The sequence below is a fragment of the Aulonocara stuartgranti genome (genome assembly GCF_965226115.1).
Source record: "Aulonocara stuartgranti genome assembly, chromosome: 8".
Classification (NCBI taxonomy): Eukaryota; Metazoa; Chordata; class Actinopteri; order Cichliformes; family Cichlidae; genus Aulonocara; species Aulonocara stuartgranti.
In genome coordinates, this window is record NC_138959.1 from 802,398 (window position 1) to 825,582 (window position 23,185).

The 23,185-nt window shown below is 47.4% G+C and overlaps 1 protein-coding gene across 2 annotated transcripts; it reads right to left on the reverse strand.

Annotated features, from left to right (window-relative positions):
- Positions 1–312: 312 nt before the first annotated feature.
- Positions 313–22,630, reverse strand: a1cf (apobec1 complementation factor). 2 transcript variants are annotated; one of them, XM_082545136.1, is made up of 13 exons: positions 22,529–22,630; positions 17,177–17,327; positions 16,955–17,089; positions 16,735–16,865; positions 12,907–13,145; positions 8,021–8,185; positions 7,743–7,840; positions 7,451–7,588; positions 6,818–6,962; positions 5,481–5,695; positions 2,436–2,572; positions 2,193–2,347; positions 313–1,783 (listed from the first exon to the last, which is right to left on the reverse strand). In XM_082545136.1, exons 2-13 carry the CDS (start codon positions 17,276–17,278, stop codon positions 1,629–1,631), a joined length of 1,815 nt encoding a protein of 604 aa, XP_082401262.1. In that variant the 5' UTR covers positions 17,279–17,327; positions 22,529–22,630; the 3' UTR covers positions 313–1,628. The 2 variants fall into 2 exon arrangements, with proteins under 2 accessions (XP_082401262.1, XP_082401261.1); XM_082545135.1 differs by having other exon boundaries at positions 5,481–5,719.
- Positions 22,631–23,185: the final 555 nt, after the last annotated feature.

Genomic DNA, 23,185 nt, shown 5'->3' on the forward strand with positions numbered 1-23,185 from the left:
TTCTGCTAAAACAATTCAATTTTAATTAAACAGCATCAAATCACAACAACAATCGCTTCACTGTGCTTTATGTTGTAAGGTGGACCCTGCAATAATGCAGAGAATGACCTTGTAGTACCATATCACCCTATTAGAGCACTTCGCTCTCGCTCTGCAGGCCTACTTGTTGTTCCTAGAGTATTTAAAAGTAGAATGGGAGGCAGAGCCTTCAGTTTCCAGGCCCCTCTTCTGTGGAACCAGCTTCCATCACTGTCCTCTGCTCTCATTTCTTCAGTTTTCACTGAGCCTTCAAAGATGACATGAGGAGGCTGCTGTTTATTCAGATCTTATTTTATTCATTTTGAGATGATTGTTAAAAATCAACAGTTTATTGCAGCGGTTTCTTTTCACGATGTGAGAAACCTGAAGAATTAGCTCGACAGATAAGCGCTGATTCAGTTTCCCATGTTTCAGTTTCTGAGTCAATTATTACAGAAAAAGGACTAAAATCCGTTTGTACAAACACAGCGAGGATGTTCATTCTTTCTCCCGGTATAAAAATAAGCTCTAAGTGCTTCACACACTTTAATACTGTCTCTGCTTCAGCGTGTTCACAGCTCAGTGTCGTCGATTAAAACTCTCCAGAAACATTTAAGAATAAAAGTCAACACGAATCAACGACATCGCCGTGTCCTGACAGGTCAAAGGTCAATCGCCTCCCTCAAAGCAAGCATGGAAACTCATTAAACTTTTATTAGAGGCATGAACCAGCTTTAGTAACTTTAGTTAACCAAGTGTTTAACTAAACCAGAGATAATAAACCCTGGTTTAGTTAGTGGCAGTGGAATGAAGGAAAGGTTAAAACAGATGAAAAACAATGAAAGAGCGACGAGACGAGCATCACGGCATCAGCTGGTGTTTATGGAGTAACGCCTCAGAGACACCAGAACGAAGTCAGCAGCTCCACATCCACAAAGTAAGAGGAACCCACGGATTCACTCCAACAGCAGGGACAACGTTTCTGATCCAGCTTCTGTTAGCTGGAGATCATGAGGATTATGAACTGAGAGCACGTTTCAGCAGTACAGCAGTATTGTAAGTGCATCATATCACAGCTTTTTAAAAATGTCGGCTGAAACTAACTGAAACAGGAACTTAAATACTGGTCTCAGATTTTTAAAACAAAAGTTTTCAGTAAAAAACCGAGCGACACGAAGGCGATGGCGATAAAATGACTGAGCTACACTTCAATGCTGTAAACACGCTACGAGGAAAAAAACCGATCCAAACGTGAATTCAAACCGACCAATCACAGCCAATCACGGGCTGCCTAATCAATGACGAAACCGTGGAAACCACGGCCATGATTCGGATTTCAGGAAGCTGGAGAGCAGAGAGCGACGCGTGGAGAAAGAAGAAGATGCTGACGAGTCTGAGACGTTTTCTGGCCGCGGCTTCCTGCGAGACTCAAACCGCCGAGTTCTGGAGAGTTTGGACCTCAGCGTGAAGGCGCATTCGATTCCTTTTGTTTGGGTTTGACTGAGCGTTGGTATCTATAACGAGCCAATCAGATTTCATGTTGTACTTTCAGGAAGTTTGAAAAGAGCATCAAAGCATCCTGTGGGCGTTCTTCTTCTGAAACCGCTGCTCTAGAAAACACCGTATCCGTCAGTGTGGCGAGCCGCCACAGCGAAGGCGGGGTAGCCATCGTAGGTGGTGTAGGCAGTCAGGTCCTGACCCAGAGACACGGCCTGCTTCAGCTGGGAGGCGACCGCCGTCGACGCCGGGCCCGCCAGCGTGTATCCTGCGGGGACACACAATGCAAGCTCAGCACCGCCTGTTTCAGGACGGCAGCACAAAACTTTAGCTGTTCTGATCCCATCGAAGCCTTTTAGCTGCAGCATTTTTATAGGCTGTATATAAAAGATGGACGTAGCCGCTGTGATGTCACCTCCTGGTTAGTGAAGTCTCTCGTCCTCTGCAGGAGGAGGAATGTTTTATTTTGAAAAATTGCAAGTCATCAGGAGAGAGTTCACTTACAATCACACAGCAGGCGCCCCCTGCTGGTCATCAGCACTCGCGCCATCTGGCAGGCTTTGAAGCCATGTCCATCTTTTATATACAGTCTGTGGTGTTTGGGCCTGCAGGTGAGCGTCTGTCAGCGGTTAGTTGAGTGAAGCGTTAGTCGGCTTTGGGTACGGACCTTCACATACCTGGGAAGGCTACTGCTGCCACGGCAGCCGCAGTCGCACAGCTGGCATCGGTGGCGCCCTCCGTCTGCACGCCGAGCGTCTGCAGGGTGTGTTCGGCCGCGTGAATTTTAGCCTCTTCTACGCCCGCGCACAGCTTAGCAGGGGTGAAGGGATGGCTGCCGAGAGATACGTGAACAGGTGGACAGTCAGCGCTGCGTCCAGCTGAACAGCAGGCAGGTGATCAGACAGGTGAGACGTGCTTACACGTTGGGGTACTGAGTAGCCAGCGCTGGGATGGTGATCTTGTAGAGGAAGAGCTGTCTCTGGTCTGGACCGATGGCAGAGTGCAGCTGATAGACCGGCTGACCCCAGTTATTCTTCTGACAGAGCTCCTCCAGGACCTGACAGACAGGAGGACAGAGAGACAGGAGGACAGACAGACAGGAGGACAGACAGGAGGACAGGCAGGCAGGAGGACAGAGAGACAGGAGGACAGAGAGACAGGAGGACAGACAGACAGGAGGACAGGCAGGCAGGAGGACAGACAGACAGGAGGACAGACAGGAGGACAGGCAGGCAGGAGGACAGAGAGACAGGAGGACAGAGAGACAGGAGGACAGGCAGGCAGGAGGACAGACAGACAGGAGGACAGAGAGACAGGAGGACAGAGAGACAGGAGGACAGACAGACAGGAGGACAGGCAGGCAGGAGGACAGAGAGACAGGAGGACAGGCAGGCAGGAGGACAGGCAAGCAGGAGGACAGACAGACAGGAGGACAGAGAGACAGGAGGACAGGCAGGCAGGAGGACAGGCAAGCAGGAGGACAGACAGACAGGAGGACAGAGAGACAGGAGGACAGGCAGGCAGGAGGACAGGCAAGCAGGAGGACAGACAGACAGGAGGACAGAGAGACAGGAGGACAGGCAGGCAGGAGGACAGAGAGACAGGAGGACAGACAGACAGGAGGACAGGCAGGCAGGAGGACAGACAGACAGGAGGACAGACAGGAGGACAGGCAGGCAGGAGGACAGAGAGACAGGAGGACAGAGAGACAGGAGGACAGGCAGGCAGGAGGACAGGCAAGCAGGAGGACAGACAGACAGGAGGACAGAGAGACAGGAGGACAGAGAGACAGGAGGACAGGCAGGCAGGAGGACAGAGAGACAGGAGGACAGACAGGAGGACAGGCAGACAGGATGACAGGCAGGAGGACAGACAGGCAAGAGGACAGAGAGACAGGAGGACAGGCAGGCAGGAGGACAGGCAAGCAGGAGGACAGAGAGACAAGAGGACAGGCAGGCAGGAGGACAGAGAGACAGGAGGACAGAGAGACAGGAGGACAGGCAGGCAGGAGGACAGACAGACAGGAGGACAGGCAGGCAGGAGGACAGAGAGACAAGAGGACAGAGAGACAGGAGGACAGGCAGGCAGGAGGACAGACAGACAGGAGGACAGAGAGACAGGAGGACAGAGAGACAGGAGGACAGGCAGGCAGGAGGACAGACAGGAGGACAGGCAGGAGGACAGGCAGACAGGAGGACAGGCAGAAGGACAGGCAGGCAGGAGGACAGAGAGACAGGAGGACAGAGAGACAGGAGGACAGACAGACAGGAGGACAGAGAGACAGGAGGACAGGCAGGAGGACAGGCAGGAGGACAGACAGAAGGACAGGCAGGAGGACAGACAGGCAGGAGGACAGAGAGACAGGAGGACAGACAGGAGGACAGACAGGAGGACAGGCAGGCAGGTGGACAGAGAGGCAGGAGGACAGACAGGAGGACAGACAGACTGCAGTATTTACTCACAGTAATGGTGCGTGAGAGCTAAAAGTATAAAAGTACGAGGAGAGTCTGTTTGACCAAATATAAAAATATATTTTGTACATTTTAGTGTTTTAATTTGAAAGGTTTGTTCTTCCTTTCGTTTTAAATGAGCAGCATTTAATAAACCCTGACAGCTTTCAGTATCGTCAGACTGATCTGGGTTTAGTGTTTCCTGCAGATGAATACATCAAATCTAATTTAATCTGATGTATCCTAGTCTCCCTCACTGACAATCCATCTGAATAAAAACTGAATACAAAAGAAAACGTAAATGTGGAATATCGCCACCAGGTGGAGCCTCGTCCCTGGTTGCTGTTTCAGCTGTTCACTGTCAGAGGTTCTCATCAGGTGTGATATTTACTGCACTCCCATGAAGGCATCATGCGGCCCATGTTCACTGCTGTAGGTCACATGACTGACTGAGTTTTCCCCTTCATGCAGTTACCTGACTGCTGTGGGTTATTTTGGGGGAGTGAAATTCTTAGATTCCAGTGGGCGCTCTGTGGCCTCAGGCTTCTCCTCCAGCTGTGGATCACCCAGTGCACCTGATGAAGCCAGATGTCCACAGACAGGACGCTGCCTCCAGACCCTGAGCTGTGGGCTGAGGTCAGCCCGACTGCATGGACACTTTTCCATCAACTTTGATCGACTCACCACAGTTTTCAGGTTTTTTCCATTAGGTCATAGTACTAAAGTAGTAGCTGCTCAGCTGGGGTTCCAAGCAGTCACTAAAATGTGAGCTCGTCAGACTGCATGCCACCGATTGGCTGGTCAGTGGCATCACTTGATGAGTCATGAGAGCATCTTGTTCACAAAAATCTAAACCGCCATTTTTGAAACCCAGCAATGAGGGAAATGTCTCCAAAAACAAGGCCGTGGTCCCCGAGTGTGAGAAAAAGCCTCAGACCGAGCAGCAGGTACATCATCGCCTTGACGTCCACCTTGTTGTGGCGTTCGTGTCACATACCAATTATGCCACAGGACGTTTGGCCCCGTTGGTATAATGACAACAATGTACATTAGGTAGTACTCGAAAGTAATGGAAAACCAGTCGATCGGAGTCAAGTTGATCCAATTGGGAACTAATGGACAAGGAGCCTATCGGAAGCACCGAGGTGACCCTGCAGGAGGCCCGGCTCGTTTTCACTCAGCCCAGGTGCTTAGGCCTGGGTAACCCTGGCCCAAGTGAGGTTATTTGACACATCAGGCCGGGACCAGTTGAGACCCCAGTCTGTGCTCTGTCTCCTACCCCCAAATCAGTCTCTCAGATTGCCCCGCCCCTCTGAGAGGTTTCATCCTATTAAAAAGGAGTTTTTCCTTGTCACTGTCGCCAGGTCTGATTGTTTTTTCTGTATAACTGTCGAGTCTATACTTACACTATGATAAATATATAAATAAAACCAAATGAATTTTATGAGTTGTATGCTCTGGATTTTTGTGCCACACCAACAATTAAAGGCCTCTCGGTCAGGTGTGTCCTGTTACCTGTGGTGCAGGCTTGACAGCGGTGGCCTTCAGGTTCGGGGTCATTGGGGTCAGCTCCATTCCCGGCAGAAGATCATACAACTTCTCCTCTTGCTGCTTGTCTGCCTTCAGCCCGTAGGAGGCACCACCGCCACCACCGCCTCTCCCCATGGCTCCACCCCCAGCAGCGTAGGCCAGGTAGCCCCGCCCACCCAGTCCCCGCACCCCCGCAGCCCCTACAGGTACAGTCATGTAAATTTCTACAGGAAATCGAAAAGGCAGTGAAATCAATCAAATCACCGGAAATCAGCCGTAAGAAGAATCACACAGCCAGACAATTATCTGATCAGAGTGAACAGGTACGGTGGTAACCACGGTAACAGTACACCTGCCCTTCTTCTTCTGATGCTCGTTGACGATTACCGTTTCCTGCCTGATTGAGTTTCAGGTATTTAAATTCATTCAAGCCTGAATTGACAGAAACTTCTCGTGATTCGTGGATCTGTTTTTGATTCCTGCTTCAGAAAAACATTCACACATCATCACGTGTTTGTGATTCAGCTGAACCGCTTCATGACACAGGTGAAATGATGGTTTCTGAGGCCCCGCCTCCAGCCTCTGCACAGCGGCAGGGTTACCTCTGAGACTCTTTAAAGTTGTGCAGGCCCACTGAGACGACTCACTCTGACTGATCTGTGATTGGACAGTCAGCGTTCAGGGGCGGGGCTTCACAAACTCTCAGTTCACCATCAGAAGTCTGTTTGATTTGGAGCTTTCTTTTATGTTTAAAGCGCTGCAGCATAAAACTAAAATCTGAAAGTGCTGATGGATGCAGAGCGAGCTCAGACTCACACAGAAGCACTGAAACGCAGCAGCCTATCAGAGGCAGAGCAGGTTCAAAGCTGAGCCCTGGAGGCTTTTACTCAGAGAAACACAAAGATTTTAAAGTAAATCTGTGGAGCCATCTAATCTCTGACAAGGAGGATTCTGCTTTTTCCTCAGAAATGAACCCTCTCCAGCTCGTAGACTGTGTATAAAAGATGTAGGTGGGGTCATGTGACACGGTGAGCGCGGGGTATGGTAGTGGGACTCAGTAGACTCATTTCCCTTTTAGAGTCGCCCCCTGCTCGCCATTAGAAATAATGTGGACTTGTTTGTTTCTATGAGTCAGCTCTGTGTCTCACATGTGTGTTCTCTGTGGTTAACCAAGCATTAGTCTGTCCCCAGCGCAGCTGTTCAGGTGTTCTGACAGAGGGCCTACCTGCTCCTTCAGTCTCAGAGTGCTTTTATTCTGTAGGTGAGTGCGAGCTGTCTTTGCAGGCATTCAGAGATCACACATGCTCTAAGGGCATCCTCACCTCGGACCGACGGCGTCCGGATCAGCCCTCGACCTCCAACGTTAGCTTTGGCCGCTGGGAAGCGGAACTGAGCTGGTATGGCTGTGTAGGCCTGGGGGGCGTAAAACACCGGCGCACCGAGGTACGCCGCCGAAGGGTCGTACATCTATAGGAGGAGAGAGAAAGATGTGTATTTGTACATTTTAACAGGAAGCAGATACGAGTTTCCTGGAGCACCAGAACGAGGTCTACACTCACAGTTTCAGTGTTTCCTGTCACATCTGCTGTCGTTCACGATAAACATCAAGCTGCTAATAATGAGCTCAGTCTGTGTTCAGTAACCCTGATCTAAGCACTCTTAGATGTTCGGTCATCTCAGGAACACGGAAGCCACACCCACCTGCTGTTCAACCATTCTGTTTGTGAGTGACAGCCAGTCAGAAGGAAATTGTCTTAAAGGGGGAGGAGCTAAAATAGCTTGTTTCAGACAGCAAATGAAGTGAGGGGCTGCACCGAGGCTCAGTATCAGCTACAGAAGGATTATTTTGAGCTGTGGATCATTGAAAGCTGCCCTGAAAGGAGGAATAACTCAGAGTGCCTGTTGGCTTCCTGTTGGTCAAACATTGTGTCACATGACATTCGTCAATAACTCACCTGTCCCAGCGTGTAGGAGGTGTAGTCGGTCTGTAGCAGAGAGCCTCCTCGGCCTCCCGTCCCTCTGGTGTAGCGAACGTAGCTGTCTTTGTCCACCGGCTTGGCCAGCGTCACCTCGATGGGAGAGCCGTCCACCATCTGCAGGAGATCCTGGTCAGTCTTTGAGGCTTTCAGAAACCTTCTCCTCACGGTTAACACACAGGTGTCCACTGATTACAGCATAACAAGCGTAATCAAAACGGATTTTGATTAGTGAAAACAGAGGAAGAACTAAATGTTGGGCCTTGCTGACCTTTCCGTCGAGCGCTTTCATGGCGTTGATGGCGTCCTCTCTCTGAGTGAAATGGACGAAGGCGTAGTCTCTGATCTTCTTCACTCGCTCCACTGCGCCTGCAGCACAAATACAAAAAGTACTTTTCTAAAACCAAATTTCTTTCTGCAGACACTTGTCCTCAAATATAAAATACTTCAAATATTACTTTTAAACGTTTGTCTTTCAAAATCTGCAGTTCAGTTACAAAACGAGCAACAACAAGACGCATTCAGGGACAATCAGAGCTTTGATCGAACCTGGCTTCAGGCTGTTGAACTCCTTCTCGATGGTCTCCTCTGTCGTCTGCAGCATCAGGTTCCTCACATACAGAATCTTCACTGTTGCCATGGTATCCTCGTCAACCTCCACCTCAGGCTCCGCCCAGTCCACAGCGATGGCGTGACCCCACAGCTGGATACGACCTAATAGAGGAGACGGAAACTCGTGATCAAGTCTGGCAGGGATCGTTCTCTTTGTGATCCTCGACTTGTAAACTGCTGGTCTGAAGCCACTCCCCCTCAGCTGAGAAGGAGGAGCTAATTACTGCTATACCTGTTAATTACTGCTGATCAGTAACATCCAAATAAATCCTCTCAAACTGAGCTCAGACATCTTGGACAGTACAGTGACCTCACAGCAGCCATGTTATTGGTCACATGGTGTCAATGAAAATGCTCCAGAGGGCCCCAACAGCACAAACACAGTCCAGAGGAGCAGTTCAGGTGAAGCTGGCAGACAGCTAGCAGCTATAGCCACCTGTGTAACCATCCATCTGTCACTCAAAGAGGCCACGCCCCTAAAAGGTAAAGTTTAAGCCTTAAGGCAATTTAAATAGATGAGTTATGTAAACAGACGTTATGAATGGGAAATTATCTATAAAGACCAAACAGGTTGTAAACACATTTATTTCTGCTGTAAAGGTTTAACATGAGAGTCTATGGGACTGACTCCCTGCTGCCTCTGCTGGACGTCAGAGGAACATGCTGGCTTTATTTTTCTAAAATTACTAGAGCGTGTAATTGTCCTCTGGATGGTTTGTGGTGTTGGGTTCAGGGTCAGAAACCAAGTAAGATGCTAACGAGGCAGACGCTCTTTAACTTCAGCAGGACTCAGTGATGATTGGACGCTATTGGAGGCCAGATTTCAGAGGCACGGTGTCGTGGCTTTCCACCCGCATGATCAGACTTAATGCTGCACAATGAGCCTGATCTTCCTGTGGAGAAGCAGTAAAGCTGTTTCTGTATCTTATCTCTGACACTTTCAGCTTTAGACTCCAGGAGAATCAGATGTTGTGATCACTGTTGTGATCCAAGATGGCGCCGCGTATGGATGCCCTGGTGCTTCAGTGCGTTACTTCTGTCTTGTTTTTGTGCATAACTTCTGTGTCTGGGCACTCCTCTGGATATTCTTACACCAGAGAAGAGCTCCTTAACTACAGGACTACAACACCTGTGGATTTACTTCCAATATTTGTCGCATCTGCGGCAGATTTACTGCAGACTCTGATCAGGAAAGAGAGACGTCGAAAGAGAGGTAAGCGAGCCGGCGCACTCGTGCGTCTGAGGAGACGCGGACTGCGAACTGCTCTTCCTGGGATCTTCCTTTCCAATGTTCGCTCACTCAGGAATAAAATAGACGAACTGGCCCTGATGAGAAGCATGAACAGAGACTTTGCCTCCTCCTGTGTCTTATGTTTTACGGAGTCGTGGCTCTGTGAGGACATCCCGGACAGCGCGCTCAAGCTGGAGGGCTTTCATCTGCTGCGCGCGGACCGGCAGGCCTCTCTCTCTGGTAAGACCACAGGTGGAGGTGTCTGCTTCTACATCAATAGTGGCTGGTGCACAGATGTAACAGTGATTGCTCAGCACTGCTCTCCCTCTCTGGAATATCTTTTTATCCACTGCAAACCGTTTTATTCTCCGCGGGAGTTTGCTTCATTCATCCTGGCCGCTGTTTACATCCCGCCAGACGCAGATGCGCAGGCAGCTCAGTGCGCACTCGCGGAGCAGATTCTCCACACGGAGCGGACATTCCCGGACTCTCTCATCATTGCTCTTGGGGACTTTAACAAAGCCAATCTGAGCCATGAGCTTCCGAAATATAAGCAGTATATTAAATGCCCGACCAGAGACCACTGTTACAGCACGATCAGCGGGGCCTATCGCGCGGTGCCGCGCGCTTCACTCGGACTTTCTGACCACGTCATGATCCACCTGATCCCCGCGTACAGACAGAGGCTGAAGCTCTCCAAACCTGTCGTGAGGACCAAAAAACTGTGGAGCAACGAGGCTGTGGAGGAGCTTCGCACGTGTTTGGAGACCACAGACTGGGACACATTGAAGGCTGCTTCTAACAGCTTGGACGAGTTTACGGACACTGTCACCTCCTATATCCACTTCAGTGAGGACAGCATTGTGCCATCACGCACCAGGGTGAGTTATAACAATGACAAACCCTGGTTTACTCCTAAACTCAAAAAGCTGTGGCTGGGAAAGAGAAAGGCGTTCAGAAGCGGAGACAGGGACTGCTACAGAGAGGCCAAGTACAGGTTCACTAAAGAAGTGGACATTGCTAAACATCAGCACTCTGAGAAGATGCAGCAGCAGATCTCAGAGAATGACTCGGCCTCTGTGTGGAAAGGTTTTAGGAATATCACCAACTACAAGCCTAAAACCCCCCACTCCACTGATGACTTGCTCTTGGCCAACACCCTTAACGACTTCTACTGCCGTTTAGACGAGCCATCAGGCAGCCTTCACACCTCCAACGGCCCCAACAATAGAGGCACTTTGGACACTCATTCCCCCACCTCTCCCCCCTCCATAGAGCCATCACCACCTTCAAACTGTTCACCTACAACACCCCCCTCCTCACCCCACACAAAAGAGGATTTCACACCACCTCCTCCCACCACAACTCTTCATATTCATGAAGCAGATGTGAGGAAGCAGTTTAAGAGTCTGAATGCTCGGAAAGCTCCCGGCCCAGACGGTGTGTCTCCTGCCACCCTCAGACACTGTGCAAACGAGCTGGCCCCAGTGTTTTCTGGCATCTTCAACTCCTCACTGCAGGCATGTCATGTGCCTGCCTGCTTCAAGTCCTCCACCATAATCCCTGTCCCCAAGAAACCTAGGATCACTGGACTAAATGACTACAGACCCGTGGCTCTGACATCTGTGGTCATGAAGTCATTTGAGCGCCTAGTTCTCTCCCATCTCAGGACCCTCACGGCCCCCCTCCTGGACCCCCTGCAGTTTGCATATAGAGCCAACAGGTCTGTAGACGACGCCATCAACATGGCCCTACACTTCATCCTGCAGCATCTGGACTCCCCAGGAACCTACGCCAGGATCCTGTTTGTGGACTTCAGCTCTGCCTTCAACACCATCCTTCCAGACCATCTCCGAGGCAAGCTTTCCCAGATGAATGTGCCTGATCCCATCTGCCGGTGGATCACTGACTTCCTGACGGACAGGAAGCAGCATGTGAGGCTGGGAAAGAATGTCTCGGACTCCCGGACCATCAGCACCGGCTCCCCTCAGGGCTGTGTTCTTTCTCCTCTGCTCTTCTCCCTGTACACCAACTGCTGCACCTCCACCCACCAGTCTGTCAAGCTAATCAAGTTTGCAGATGACACCACCGTTATTGGACTCATCTCGGACGGGGATGAGTCTGCCTACAGGAGGGAGGTTGAACGTCTGGTGTCCTGGTGCAGCCACAACAACCTGGTGCTGAATGCCCAGAAGACAGTGGAGATTATTGTGGACTTCAGGAAGCACACAGCCCCCCCCCATCATCCTGACTGACACCCCCATCACCTCTGTGGACTCATTCCGCTTCCTGGGTACCACCATCACCCAGGACCTGAAGTGGGAGCCCACCATCACCTCCGTCATTAAGAAAGCCCAGCAGAGGATGTACTTCCTGAGGCAGCTGAAGAAATTCAACCTGCCAACACGGACGATGATGCAGTTCTACACTGCAATCATTGAGTCCATCCTCACCTCCTCCATCACCGTGTGGTACGCTGGAGCCACTATCAGGGACAAACAGAGACTGCAGCGTGTTGTGCGCTCTGCTGAGAAGGTGATTGGCTGCAGACTCCCATCTCTGCAGGACCTGTACACCTCCAGGACACTGGGGCGTGCAGCTCGGATCTCAGCTGACCCTTCTCACCCTGGACACAGTCTGTTTGACCTGCTCCCCTCAGGCAGGAGGCTCCGGTCCATTCGCACCAGAACCTCTCGCCATAAGAACAGTTTCTTCCCCTCTGCTGTCGGACACATGAACAATAACCACATGATTGTCCCCGCCACTAACACATGACCCTACGCTGTGTCACTGCATCATTCCATGTTTGGCACTGATCACCACCTGCACTCATGTATATATCATGTATATATCTATCTACTTAGCACTTTTAATTCTTATTCTCATTTTTATTTTCATGTCTATTTAAGCTTAATTTATAACAGTATTTATGACAGTATGTTTGCACTGAAGCACCGCAGCAATTTCCTAATGTTGTAAACCCGCTCAACATTTGGCAATAAAACCTTTCTGATTCTGATTCTGAGAATCAGATAGTGTAACAAACCAACAGCTTTGGGTATATTTATGGGTCTATCTGAAACTCACATTCACATTACTCATACAGCAGTTATCTTATCATTAAGCCCATCCAAGCTCTTCTTCTATTGGACATTGTGTCACAGGCTGTGATTGGCCAGTGATGATGCAGCCTTACAGCCAGCCAAAAAGAGACTTTGGCATTTTTTATTATGTTAGGTTTACTTTACGAGGTATTAGACAGTGTGAAGCCGGGTGGAGAGCTACAGCTGAACTATAAATTATAAATTTATTCATGAGGCCCTCATGTGGCCGCCTAAGGAAAATTAACTGCCCAATGCCGGTGTCAAGGATTTGTTAGCTAAACCACTGCAGCTGCAGCTGCTCAGTGTCTCCAGCACCACAGGAAGTTGGCACCAGCTGATCATCAGAGCCTTCGAGTTTTAGGGGATAACTGAACCCGTTTTAACAGATCCTTTGAAAACATCTTATTTTTGTTCTTCAGTGAATCGTTCCTGAAGTCAGAGCGGGAATTATAACTGTACATTAGCTAAGTTTGAGTTTGGTTTGGTACCTGGCAGCAGTTTGCGACGGGCCATGGCAGCTGCTCGGTGGCTCTCATACTCGACAAAAGCAAAGCCTCTGTTCTTGGATTTGTCGGCGGCGCTGGGGTACACGATGACATCGACGACGCCGTCTGTGACCTTCTTCATCTCTGACAGGATCTCCTCTCGCTTCTTGGTTTTGGGAATCCCGCCAACAAAGAGGCGGCAGTTATCGACGCTGGCACAAACGCCGAGGAGGCGTCCGTTCCTGTGGGCCAGAGAAAGATTTGGTTCAAGCTCAAACGGGAACCCAGCTGGCTAAGGTTGCTTTGTTAGGTCTTTGCTGATTGGCACTTGGGTGTTTCTATGTTTGTACTGGACTGTGACCACAACCCAGGACTTTGGGTTTATTTGTTAAGGGGTTTTTTTTGTGTTAAAAGCACTCGAGTACCTGCACCATCTGTTTCCCCGGTGTAATGCTCCCAGTCTATTTTGAGATAAAGAAGCTCTCCTTGCTCTCCTGCTTCCTGCCTGTTCACTGTATCGGCTGACTTGTCATGAACATTTGAATTTTGGACTTGTATCTGCTCTGGTTTCCTCTCCTCTGGACCATTACGTAGTTTGGGTGTTTCTGGTAGATTGGTAGAATAATTTGCGTTACGTCACTGGCAGGGTTAAAGGTCGTAGGGTTGGGTGTTTGGTTAGTGGGTCATAGAAGGTTAGTTGGTCAGTTGATAGGCTGCAGGTCAGGGGTGGGGAACTCCGGCCTTAAGGGCCAGGGTCCTTTAGATGTGTCCTTGATCCAACACAGCAGATTTAAATGTCTAAATGACCTCCTCAACATGTCTTGAAGTTCTCCAGAGGCCTGGTAATGAACTAATCATGTGATTCAGGTCTGTTGACCCAGGGTGAGATCTAAAACTGGCAGGACACCAACCCTTGGGGTTCCCCACCCTTGCTGTAGGGGGATGGCCGGCTGGTAGAGTGATGGTAGGTGGGTACTGCTAGTCTGTACTAGAGATGGACCGATCCGATATTACGTATCGGTATCGGTCCGATACTGACCTAAATGACTGGATCGGATATCGGAGAAAAATAAAAAATGTAATCCGATCCATTAAATATCACGAAAGCACCTCACAAAACTTGCAACACGCCGTAACTCGCCTCAGAACGTTAGCACGTCGGAGCAGTATGCATCACGTGATAGAGCGGCTGTGGCATGCGGGACCTGTCGGTGGTCTGGATAGCATGTGGAGCTTCGCTAGCAACCTGGCATTTCATCTCCGACAAAGTTATCCCGAGAGAAGTAAAGCAAGTGTGTAAGTCCATCTCTGAATGTTTGTAAAGCATTCCTGCGTTAAGCTTAACGAGCGACTGCCTCTCCTGCTGCTACTTCAATCATGAAACTGATCAATGATTAGCTGATCGGCTTTTCTGTCTCGAGTCCGTGTCTCTAGTTTGCTTTTGGCCCACTTTGCACCAGAAAGAGGAAACCAGCGGCTGAACAACAGCAGCACGTTTAAGCTTGATCAGCTGTTGTTAGAATGTATTTATTATTACTTTCTACACCAGGATCTTTTCTACGTAGCTGACGGCTGGTAACTGTGCAGGGGCGGATCTAGCAAAGTTTAGCCAGGGGGGCCGATAGGGCATTAACAGGGAAAAGGGGGCACAAAGACATACTTTTCTTTCTTATTCTCATTTAAAATGTCTAGCTTTTAATAAATAATTATCTGACACCCAAAGTTTTAATTTGATGTAAAATGAATAGAAGTCAATTACTGTATATAGTAACTATTAAGTCTAATATACCCTAGTAAGCTATAGTACTTTTTACTTTGGGAAGGTACCATCTGTGCAGTCTGCAATTTTGTTGAAGAAAGATGTTGAATCTATTTAATATTTCTTGAAAAATAATTGATTTCTGTGCATTTTTTTCACACTGCATCAAATTAAGGTTGATTACGTCGATTAAGCATCATGAGGTGGAGCGTGAGGGGTGGTTCCCTATTTTTTATTTATTTATTTTTGTTGTTGCTGGGAGTTGGAACCCTATTAGTTAGGTTGCTTAATATTTACGCTAAGTACTCTTTAAAATACCAGAATAGGGAGGATGGTGTAGGTTTAAGTTTATTAGATTGATCAGTATTGCTGAACTATGAAATATTTTTTTTGTATACAGGTATAACAGAATAGCTTTAGTGTAGTTGTTGTTTTAAACTTGAGTATGAACTTATACAAAATGCAGCAAGATATTTAAAAAACAGTTTTGTTGATTAAAAAACATTATATCGGATTCATATCGGTATCGGCAGATATCCAAATTTATGATATCGGTATCGGTATCGGTATCGGACATAAAAAAGTGGTATCGTGCCATCTCTAGTCTGTACCGATGTTAATTAATGATTCTCTCAACAAGGCAGTCACCAATGAGGAATCAGAACCAGGCTGGACTCCCAGGTTTGACTAGTCGCCTGACTGGTTTGACTCTGGCTGTTGTAACTAAAGACTTATATGAGCTGAAGTCAGGTGAGGCATGACTCTTGAACCACCTGTGCTCCACATTCAGGAGAAGGTGCTGACATTAAAGATGGCATTACCTTGGCCTCCAGTAACGCTGTGAGGAACCTTGGAGTCATTTTTGACCAGGACATGTCCTTCAACGCACATATTAAACAAATATGTAAGACTGCGTTCTTCCATTTGTGCAACATCTCTAAAGTTAGAAATATCCTGTCTCAGAGTGACGCTGAAAAACTAGTTCATGCATTTATTACTTCCAGGCTGGACGACTGTAATTCATTATTATCAGGATGTCCAAAAAACTCACTGAAAAGCCTTCAGCTGATCCAAAATGCTGCAGCAAGAGTCCTGACAGGGACTAGAAAGAGAGAGCATATTTCTCCTGTTTTGGCTTCCTGTTAAATCCAGAATTCAAAATCCTGCTCCTCACATACAAGGTCTTAAATAATCAGGCCCCATCTTATCTTAATGACCTTGTAGTACCATATCACCCTATTAGAGCACTTCGCTCTCGCTCTGCAGGCCTACTTGTTGTTCCTAGAGTATTTAAAAGTAGAATGGGAGGCAGAGCCTTCAGTTTTCAGGCCCCTCTTCTGTGGAACCAGCTTCCAGTTTGGATTCAGGAGACAGACACTATCTCTACTTTCAAGATTAGGCTTCAAACTTTCCTTTTTGCTAAAGCATATAGTTAGGGCTGGACCAGGTGACCCTGAGTCCTCCCTTAGTTATGCTGCAATAGACGTAGGCTGCCGGGGATTCCCATGATGCATTGAGTTTTTCCTTTCCAGTCACCTTTCTCACTCACTATGTGTTAACAGACCTCTCTGCATTGAATCATATCTGTTATTAACCTCTGTCTCTCTTCCACAGCATGTCTTTTATCCTGTCTTCCTTCTCTCACCCCAACCAATCACAGCAGATGGCCCCGCCCCTCCCTGAGCCTGGTTCTGCTGGAGGTTTCTTCCTGTTAAAAGGGAGTTTTTCCTTCCCACTGTCGCCAAAGTGCTTGCTCATAGGGGGTCATATGATTGTTGGGTTTTTCTCTGTATCTATGAAGCGCCTTGAGGCGACTTTTGTTGTGATTTGGCGCTATATAAATAAAATTGAATTGAATTAAAGATGCCTGCTGGTCAGGTTGTTTGGGTACTCAGTGCTTCTTAGTTTGCTGCTCCATTATGTTTGCAGTTGTGAACTGTTACTAGAAAAATAACTCTAACATTTCTTTGACAGTGACTGAAAGAAAGTAGACCTGAAGCCTGCCGATGTGTTTCTGAGAGCTCAGTTATCCTGTCATTATTCAGTACAAATGAAGATAAGAGAGGGATCACCTAATCTCATAGTTGTTGAGCTGCTTCATGGCAGCCCTGGCCTCCTGTTTGTTGCTGAAGGTGACAAAGGCGTATCCTCTGTTGTTCCCGTTGAAGTCCATCATCATCCTCACCTCGTAGATCTTTCCAAACTGAAGAGATGGAGAGGGAAGCACCCACAGATGAAACAACACCCCCAGATAGATCACAGTGACCGCATCCTTAACCGTGGTTCCCTGACCTTCTCACACAGCGGAACCAGCTCATCTTCAAACAGATCTCTCGGCAATTTCCCCACAAAGATCTCGCTGCCCCTCTCCGGTGGGGGGCCGTCCCAGCCTGGAGGCGGGCCGCCGTACCGCCGCTGACCGTTCTCCTGAAGCGCCAGCAGGAAAACATGAAAAGCAATCAGGAGCAGTAACAGACACGTGCTGCTGTCTCCTGGGTCTGAGGGGCCACGTACCTGGCGCAGCTGGTATCCGGTTCGCTGCATGAGTGAACGAAGCGCCGCCTCCTTCTGCGTCCCCGCCAGTCCGTCCCCGCTTGCTTTCTGATTGGAATCCATTGGGTGTGATTGACAGCGATATGTAAATCAGGGAAATTAGCGGTGCTCACTGGAAGACAATAACAGCAAAGGTGTTATTATGAATGCAAACAGCTGTGAACCTGTCCGCCTGCACGTGTCATCCAATAATGTGCCGGAGTATTGCACAGAATACAGTCACACCTGTTTGAATGCAAATCACTGCAAGCTTCAGACCGTAACATGTTTGAGGGACGTTAAATGTTCATTTGATGTCGTGCTGATGGTTTTATTGCACACTGAAAGTGACCAGACTCACTGAGTCCCTGAGCTGGACCTCTGCACATCTATACGAAGCTGCTTTAGATCCATTTACGACGCTGACGGGGGAAACGCTGGGTGGTTTCAGCAGCTTTTGTCACTGACGTGGTCGAACAGCAGTCGAGGAGGACCTGCTGGTCTGAACGGCATACACGAGTCGTGTTTTGAAGAGCGCTGCAGCGAGGTCAAGGTCTGCTCGGTAATCATTGACAGAGACTGTGGAAAGCTGCAGGCTGGAAGCCCGTCTCACTGTAACACTGAGAGGAAACATGCGAGGCTTCAAATGTGAAGCCAGCACATTTATAAATCCTGTGTTTCATGAATGAATCACACACTCCTCTCTAACGAACCTCAAAACCTGAACCCTCTAACCACAGCCTGGGCCAGAAAATGGTCCCAGTCCTCCCAGTTTGGGAATGAGACGAAGGCAAAAACAAACAGTTGTTCTGTGTATCTGTCTCTTTATTTACAGGAACCACAGGACAGCACACAGTCAGCCGATGATGTAGAGACAGAGAACAACCTTGTGGACTTTGGCTGATGCTGCTGGGTTTATGATGAATGTACTGACACAATTTTAAGGGTCAGTTATTTAAATGATTGAATTATAAATATCTCTATTTATAAAGCATTACACAGCGAACAAACCATCATCTGTTAGCAGTGCTTGGCGACAGCAGGGAGGAAGAATGCCCCTTTACTATGAAGACCTAGAACGTTCAGCCACTCATCAGTAATGACTACATGTCATTTAGATATTTCCAAGCACAAGAACATCTGTCGCTGTCGTGGAAATATGGGAACAATGAGAGCGTTTGGAGTTTAGGTTCAAAACGATGTTTGAACCAGCGCGTTACAGTGCGCCGCCATCCGTTCAATCTGACACGCTCATGCTCGCGGGCATCTCATGATTGCACAGCTGCACTGTCAAGCATGTGGACCTCGTGAGCCAGCTACATGATAAGTCGGACTTCCTTAACCACCTCCAGATTCTGATCCTCTTTAAGTTCACGATCAAATAAACCCAGAAGCATCACCGAGAGTCCAAAGTGCAGAGAGGATGTTCTCGCAGGTGGTGCAATAAGGTTTAACGTCCAGACAAAAACAATATAGCTCAGTTAGCAGTTAGCAGGAAGTTAGCTTGCTAGTTTCCATGTAAAGGTGATACTCCACGTTCTGACTGAAGAACCTGGGACAGAAACACAGACTGAAAACTAAACAGCAGCGAGGTTGGAGGGTTAGTGAAGCTAGGCTAGCTGACAGGTGGAGATGTAAACACATGAGCACAGAAAGATGGAGGACCAGGGTTAAACTGTCCCCAATGAAAGTTCACATTGAGACAATCGCCATCACATGACAGCAAGAAGCCACCAAAAAGAGAATGTCTGGGGTGATCGGTCCACAGCAGGGGTCAGAGGTCAGGTCGCTGTTAAAGTCCTGATCCTCGGCTGCTGCAGCTACAGCGCTCAGTACATTTATGACACCAGTGTCAGGTTCATGAATTATTACAGTGAATCCTCGAGTGTGCGCTTTAATCACTGTGATATTTTCAATAGTAACATATGATCATTGTTGTTATTATTTTTATTCAGAATCGCAGTTTTAGTTTTTGTGGTCAAAGTCCTGTTTGCCCGTTAATATAAATGTACGTTTTTAACAGGTTTTTGACAAATGGTAAATGGCCTGTATTTGTATAGCACTTAGTCCCTATGGACCCCAAAGCGTGTTACACTACATTCAGTCATCCACCCATTCACACACCGTGATGGCAGGTACACTGTAGCCACAGCTGCCCCGGGTGCACTGACAGAGGCCACAGTGTAAGACAAATTTCTAAAATATTTGTGTTCTCTTGTTTCTACGACAGCTCAAAGTCTCACGCTGCATCAGAATAATGGTGATAAAAAGCTGAGCACAAAATTGTTTCATTAAAAAAAGGAGAGACAGACACGAGCACAGAGACGCCCTCTCCTCTGCAGGAGGGGTGGCTCTGTCCTCGGCCTTTATCAAACTGCCCTCCAGTTTGGGCGTTGCCTGTGTGTGCTCTGATCTTTGACGGGGGCTGTGACCTCAGAGCGCTCCCCAGCTCTGGGTCCCAAACTCCTGAAAATCAAAGCTCTTTAAGCACAGAACAACTTGTACTGGACATCAGCTGTTGGTGGGAGTCACGCTCAGTGTTCGTCCGATTGTGTCTGGGAGCTCTGTGAACACACAAGGAAGTTTAGGGTGAGCTGAGAGTCAGCGCGTGGAAAAACATCAGCTGGACTCAGTCACCTGCTGCTGAGATCCACCAATCAGCACGGCTGACAGAGGGGCGTTTGGCTGGCAAACAGAGCTGATGCCTAAAGAGATCTGCGTTTCTTCAGCTGGTCATGAATCTGTTGACATTTTCAGTTTTTCAATCAAAAAACACGTTTGAATTTTTATCCAGTCAGACACAGAGAGAGCAGAGGCCACAGCTGTGAGTATGGAAGCCCATCAGCGCCCAGAACTTAATGACAGGCTCCATAAAACCTTCATTACTTAAAACTTCAGCCAGTCAGAATGAGTTACACGATGCATCGCAGTCATGTTTAGGTAAGCTGGTGTGTTGCATCTTTATAAATACATCCTGACAGAATGAGACAAAAAATAACACGAGCATGCGTTCTGTGATATGATATCAAAACATTTTATATTGAAATCGTTCAACATTCATGTGGAAGTTCAAATTTCAGGGTAGAAGATCAAAATAATGTCAAAATACATGGATTCAATAAAAAAAACGATACAACTAAATTGTCTTAAAATATAATGTAACCTATAATTAAATATGTGTATACATTTATAACAACTGTGTAAAAATATGACATATTAATATAAATACCAACAAAGTATCAGTTAAAGGTAAAAAAAATTAACCTCAATTAAAATGTAATGTTGTTCAAAATGATGAAAGAATAAATGAAAGACTTACAGCCCCACAGTCATGACCTCCATCTTCTCCTACAAATCCCAGCATGCCTTTCAGCAAATCTGCCTTATCAGCCTGTGTGAGCTGCAGCTCGCTCTCAGAGTAATCTCTGCTGCTGCACTGGTTAACCTTTCCCCACGTTTCAACCACTACAGCCACGTCTGCACAGTCACATCTGCATAGTCACATCTGCAAATCTGCGTCTGCACATCTGCACAGTCACAACTGCACAGTCACATCTGCATAGTCACATCTGCAAATCTGCGTCTGCACATCTGCACAGTCACAACTGCACAGTCACATCTGCACAGTCACATCTGCAAATCTGTGTCTGCACATCTGCACAGTCACATCTGCATAGTCACATCTGCAAATCTGTGTCTGCACATCTGCACAGTCACATCTGCACAGTCACATCTGCAAATCTGTGTCTGCACATCTGCACAGTCACATCTGCACAGTCACATCTGCAAATCTGCGTCTGCACATCTGCACAGTCACAACTGCACAGTCACATCTGCGCAGTCACATCTGCACAGGTGACCCGTTGAAGACCACGGTGTGTGTTTGAGGTAGCAAACAAGCTGCAGTGTTTATGCTCTGTTCTGAAAAGTTGACCTTTGACCCTAACTCCAGTGTGGGTCACACAGCTGCAGCTGTGATAAACACCAGGAACATAAGATGTTTTTTTCCAGCTGACCGCAGCACTGGATGAAAACAAACTACTTCCTGTCCTGTTAAACGCCGCAGCTCGCTCTTAGACTGTGTTTCCTGCCTGTCTTCAAATTAAAAGTCCGAGCAGTGACCTGGGTGAAGCACTGCACTGAGTTTATGAAGGTAGGCGTCATTTTCCTGTAAACATTTCAGTGATGTGTGACGTCAGAGGTCAAATGTTCTGACTTTGTGAACAATAACTGAATTTAATCTGTGGATAAAAATCGATTTCAAAGGTAATAATCACATAAAATATTCCTACTCTGGTCTTAAAGATCACATTTAAGTAAACAGAAGTTTAGACGCCAGCACTACGTCCTGATTGGATCCTGATGAGCACCTCGCTCGTTTCCACTCAGATCTTTTTAATGTCCTGGTGACCTTCAAAGTGAAATGAATAACTACTCGCTGCTGATTCACGGTGGCTGACTTTACAGACGGAGTATTTTCCTGTTTTGAAACTGGAGGAGTTGATGAGTGACAGGTGGATCTACCGGTCACAGGTAGCCCCGCCCTCCTCCTCCTTCCTGTTCCTCTCAGACTCTGACGGGACCAAAATCGAAAAATACTCTAAAATACACTTCCTGTTTTCTTCAGTCTGACCTGAAAGTAGTGACTGAACCCAGATCAGCCGAGAAGGACGCTCATTTTCTCATAGACTTCTATACAGTCAGAGTTTAGAGGAGTCGCCCCCTGCTGGGCATTAGGAGCAATGCAGGTTTAATGCGCTATAGCAGTTTCCATCTTTATACACAGTCAATTACAATACAAAAAAATTAAACTCTGGCTAAATGTGGCTCTAGCTCCTGATTAATTACTGGATTATGATAATACTAAGTTACAGTTCAGCTTCTGTTTGGATTAAACTGAGTAGTAAATATGTTACTTTAAGCTTTTTCTGTATAAATGTGGGACTTCACGGAGCAGGAGTCTTTTCTTTTTAACCTTGAAACCCAAAGCAGACAGAAACTCGACTCTGTGCTTGTTTGTGTTTATTTCTGATGTTTTTATGGGTCGAGAGACACTCGCTCACATTCTCTCTTTTTTCACACAGCGGTAGGGAGACATTTACTTAGCACTCTCGCTCTCTCCATTAAAACACCCATTAACCCCGGCCGGCCTGTTTGCTCAGCTAGCTGCTTTTAGCCTCTGTGACAGCTACTGTTCACCAGACACCAGCAAAGAAGAGAGGAAGAACGACCCTCACTTTACCTGTTCACACTTTCTCTCTCTCTGTGTATATTTAAAATATAAAATTCAAACCTAAAAAACTTTATTTGCATGAAAGAGAGACAAAAACTCACCTGAGCAATTTCAGAGATCACCTCCCTCCGATCAGAGCTGTGTCATTCTGAGCGCCGAGTGTGTGTTCACGTGTCATCAGGGGCCTCTGTGTGTGTGTGTGTGTGTGTGTGTGTGTGTGTGTGTGTGTGTGTGTGTGTGTGTGTGTGTGTGTGTGTGATCACATCATATCAAACTCCAAAGGTTCACTGTCTTCGTGTTGGCTTTACAAGCTGCCCAGCGTTAATGTTTAACCCGCTGCTATCTGTGGAGACACACACACATGCATGCAAATATAGACACACACACACATACTTGTGGAGTGTCCTGCAAATGTCTCTTCACAGCACACAAACATGTGGTCAGGTTTTTAACCCAGGGCCTAAAACCTGGTCCTGGTTCTGACTCAGACCTCAGCTGCAGGCCTGAACCCTGCAGTTCTTCTGACGTCCACTAGAGGCCCAACGCTGCCTCTACTAAACACTAAACATGTTAAAAACTATGGAGGAGCAGGAGAGTCACACAATGATTATTAAATAACTACATTTTTAAAAAAAAAATCCAAAATCATTTTCAAAATCTGTTTGTTTATTTTTTTAATTTTTTTTTTAATGTAATAAAAATAAGTAAATAGACATAAAAATTTAACATGGAACATAAATTGTTTTGTCTTTTGACAT

Excerpts from the sequence above, each read along its gene's own strand:
- a1cf (XM_082545135.1), bottom strand. The coding sequence starts at position 17,278 with ATGGATTCCAATCAGAAAGCAAGCGGGGACGGACTGGCGGGGACGCAG. Across the intron at positions 5,720-6,817 it reads CCGGACGCCGTCGGTCCGAG|AAATTTACATGACTGTACCT; the intron begins GTGAGGATGCCC and ends GATTTCCTGTAG. Across the intron at positions 1,784-2,192 it reads GGCAGCAGTAGCCTTCCCAG|GATACACGCTGGCGGGCCCG; the intron begins GTATGTGAAGGT and ends GTGTCCCCGCAG.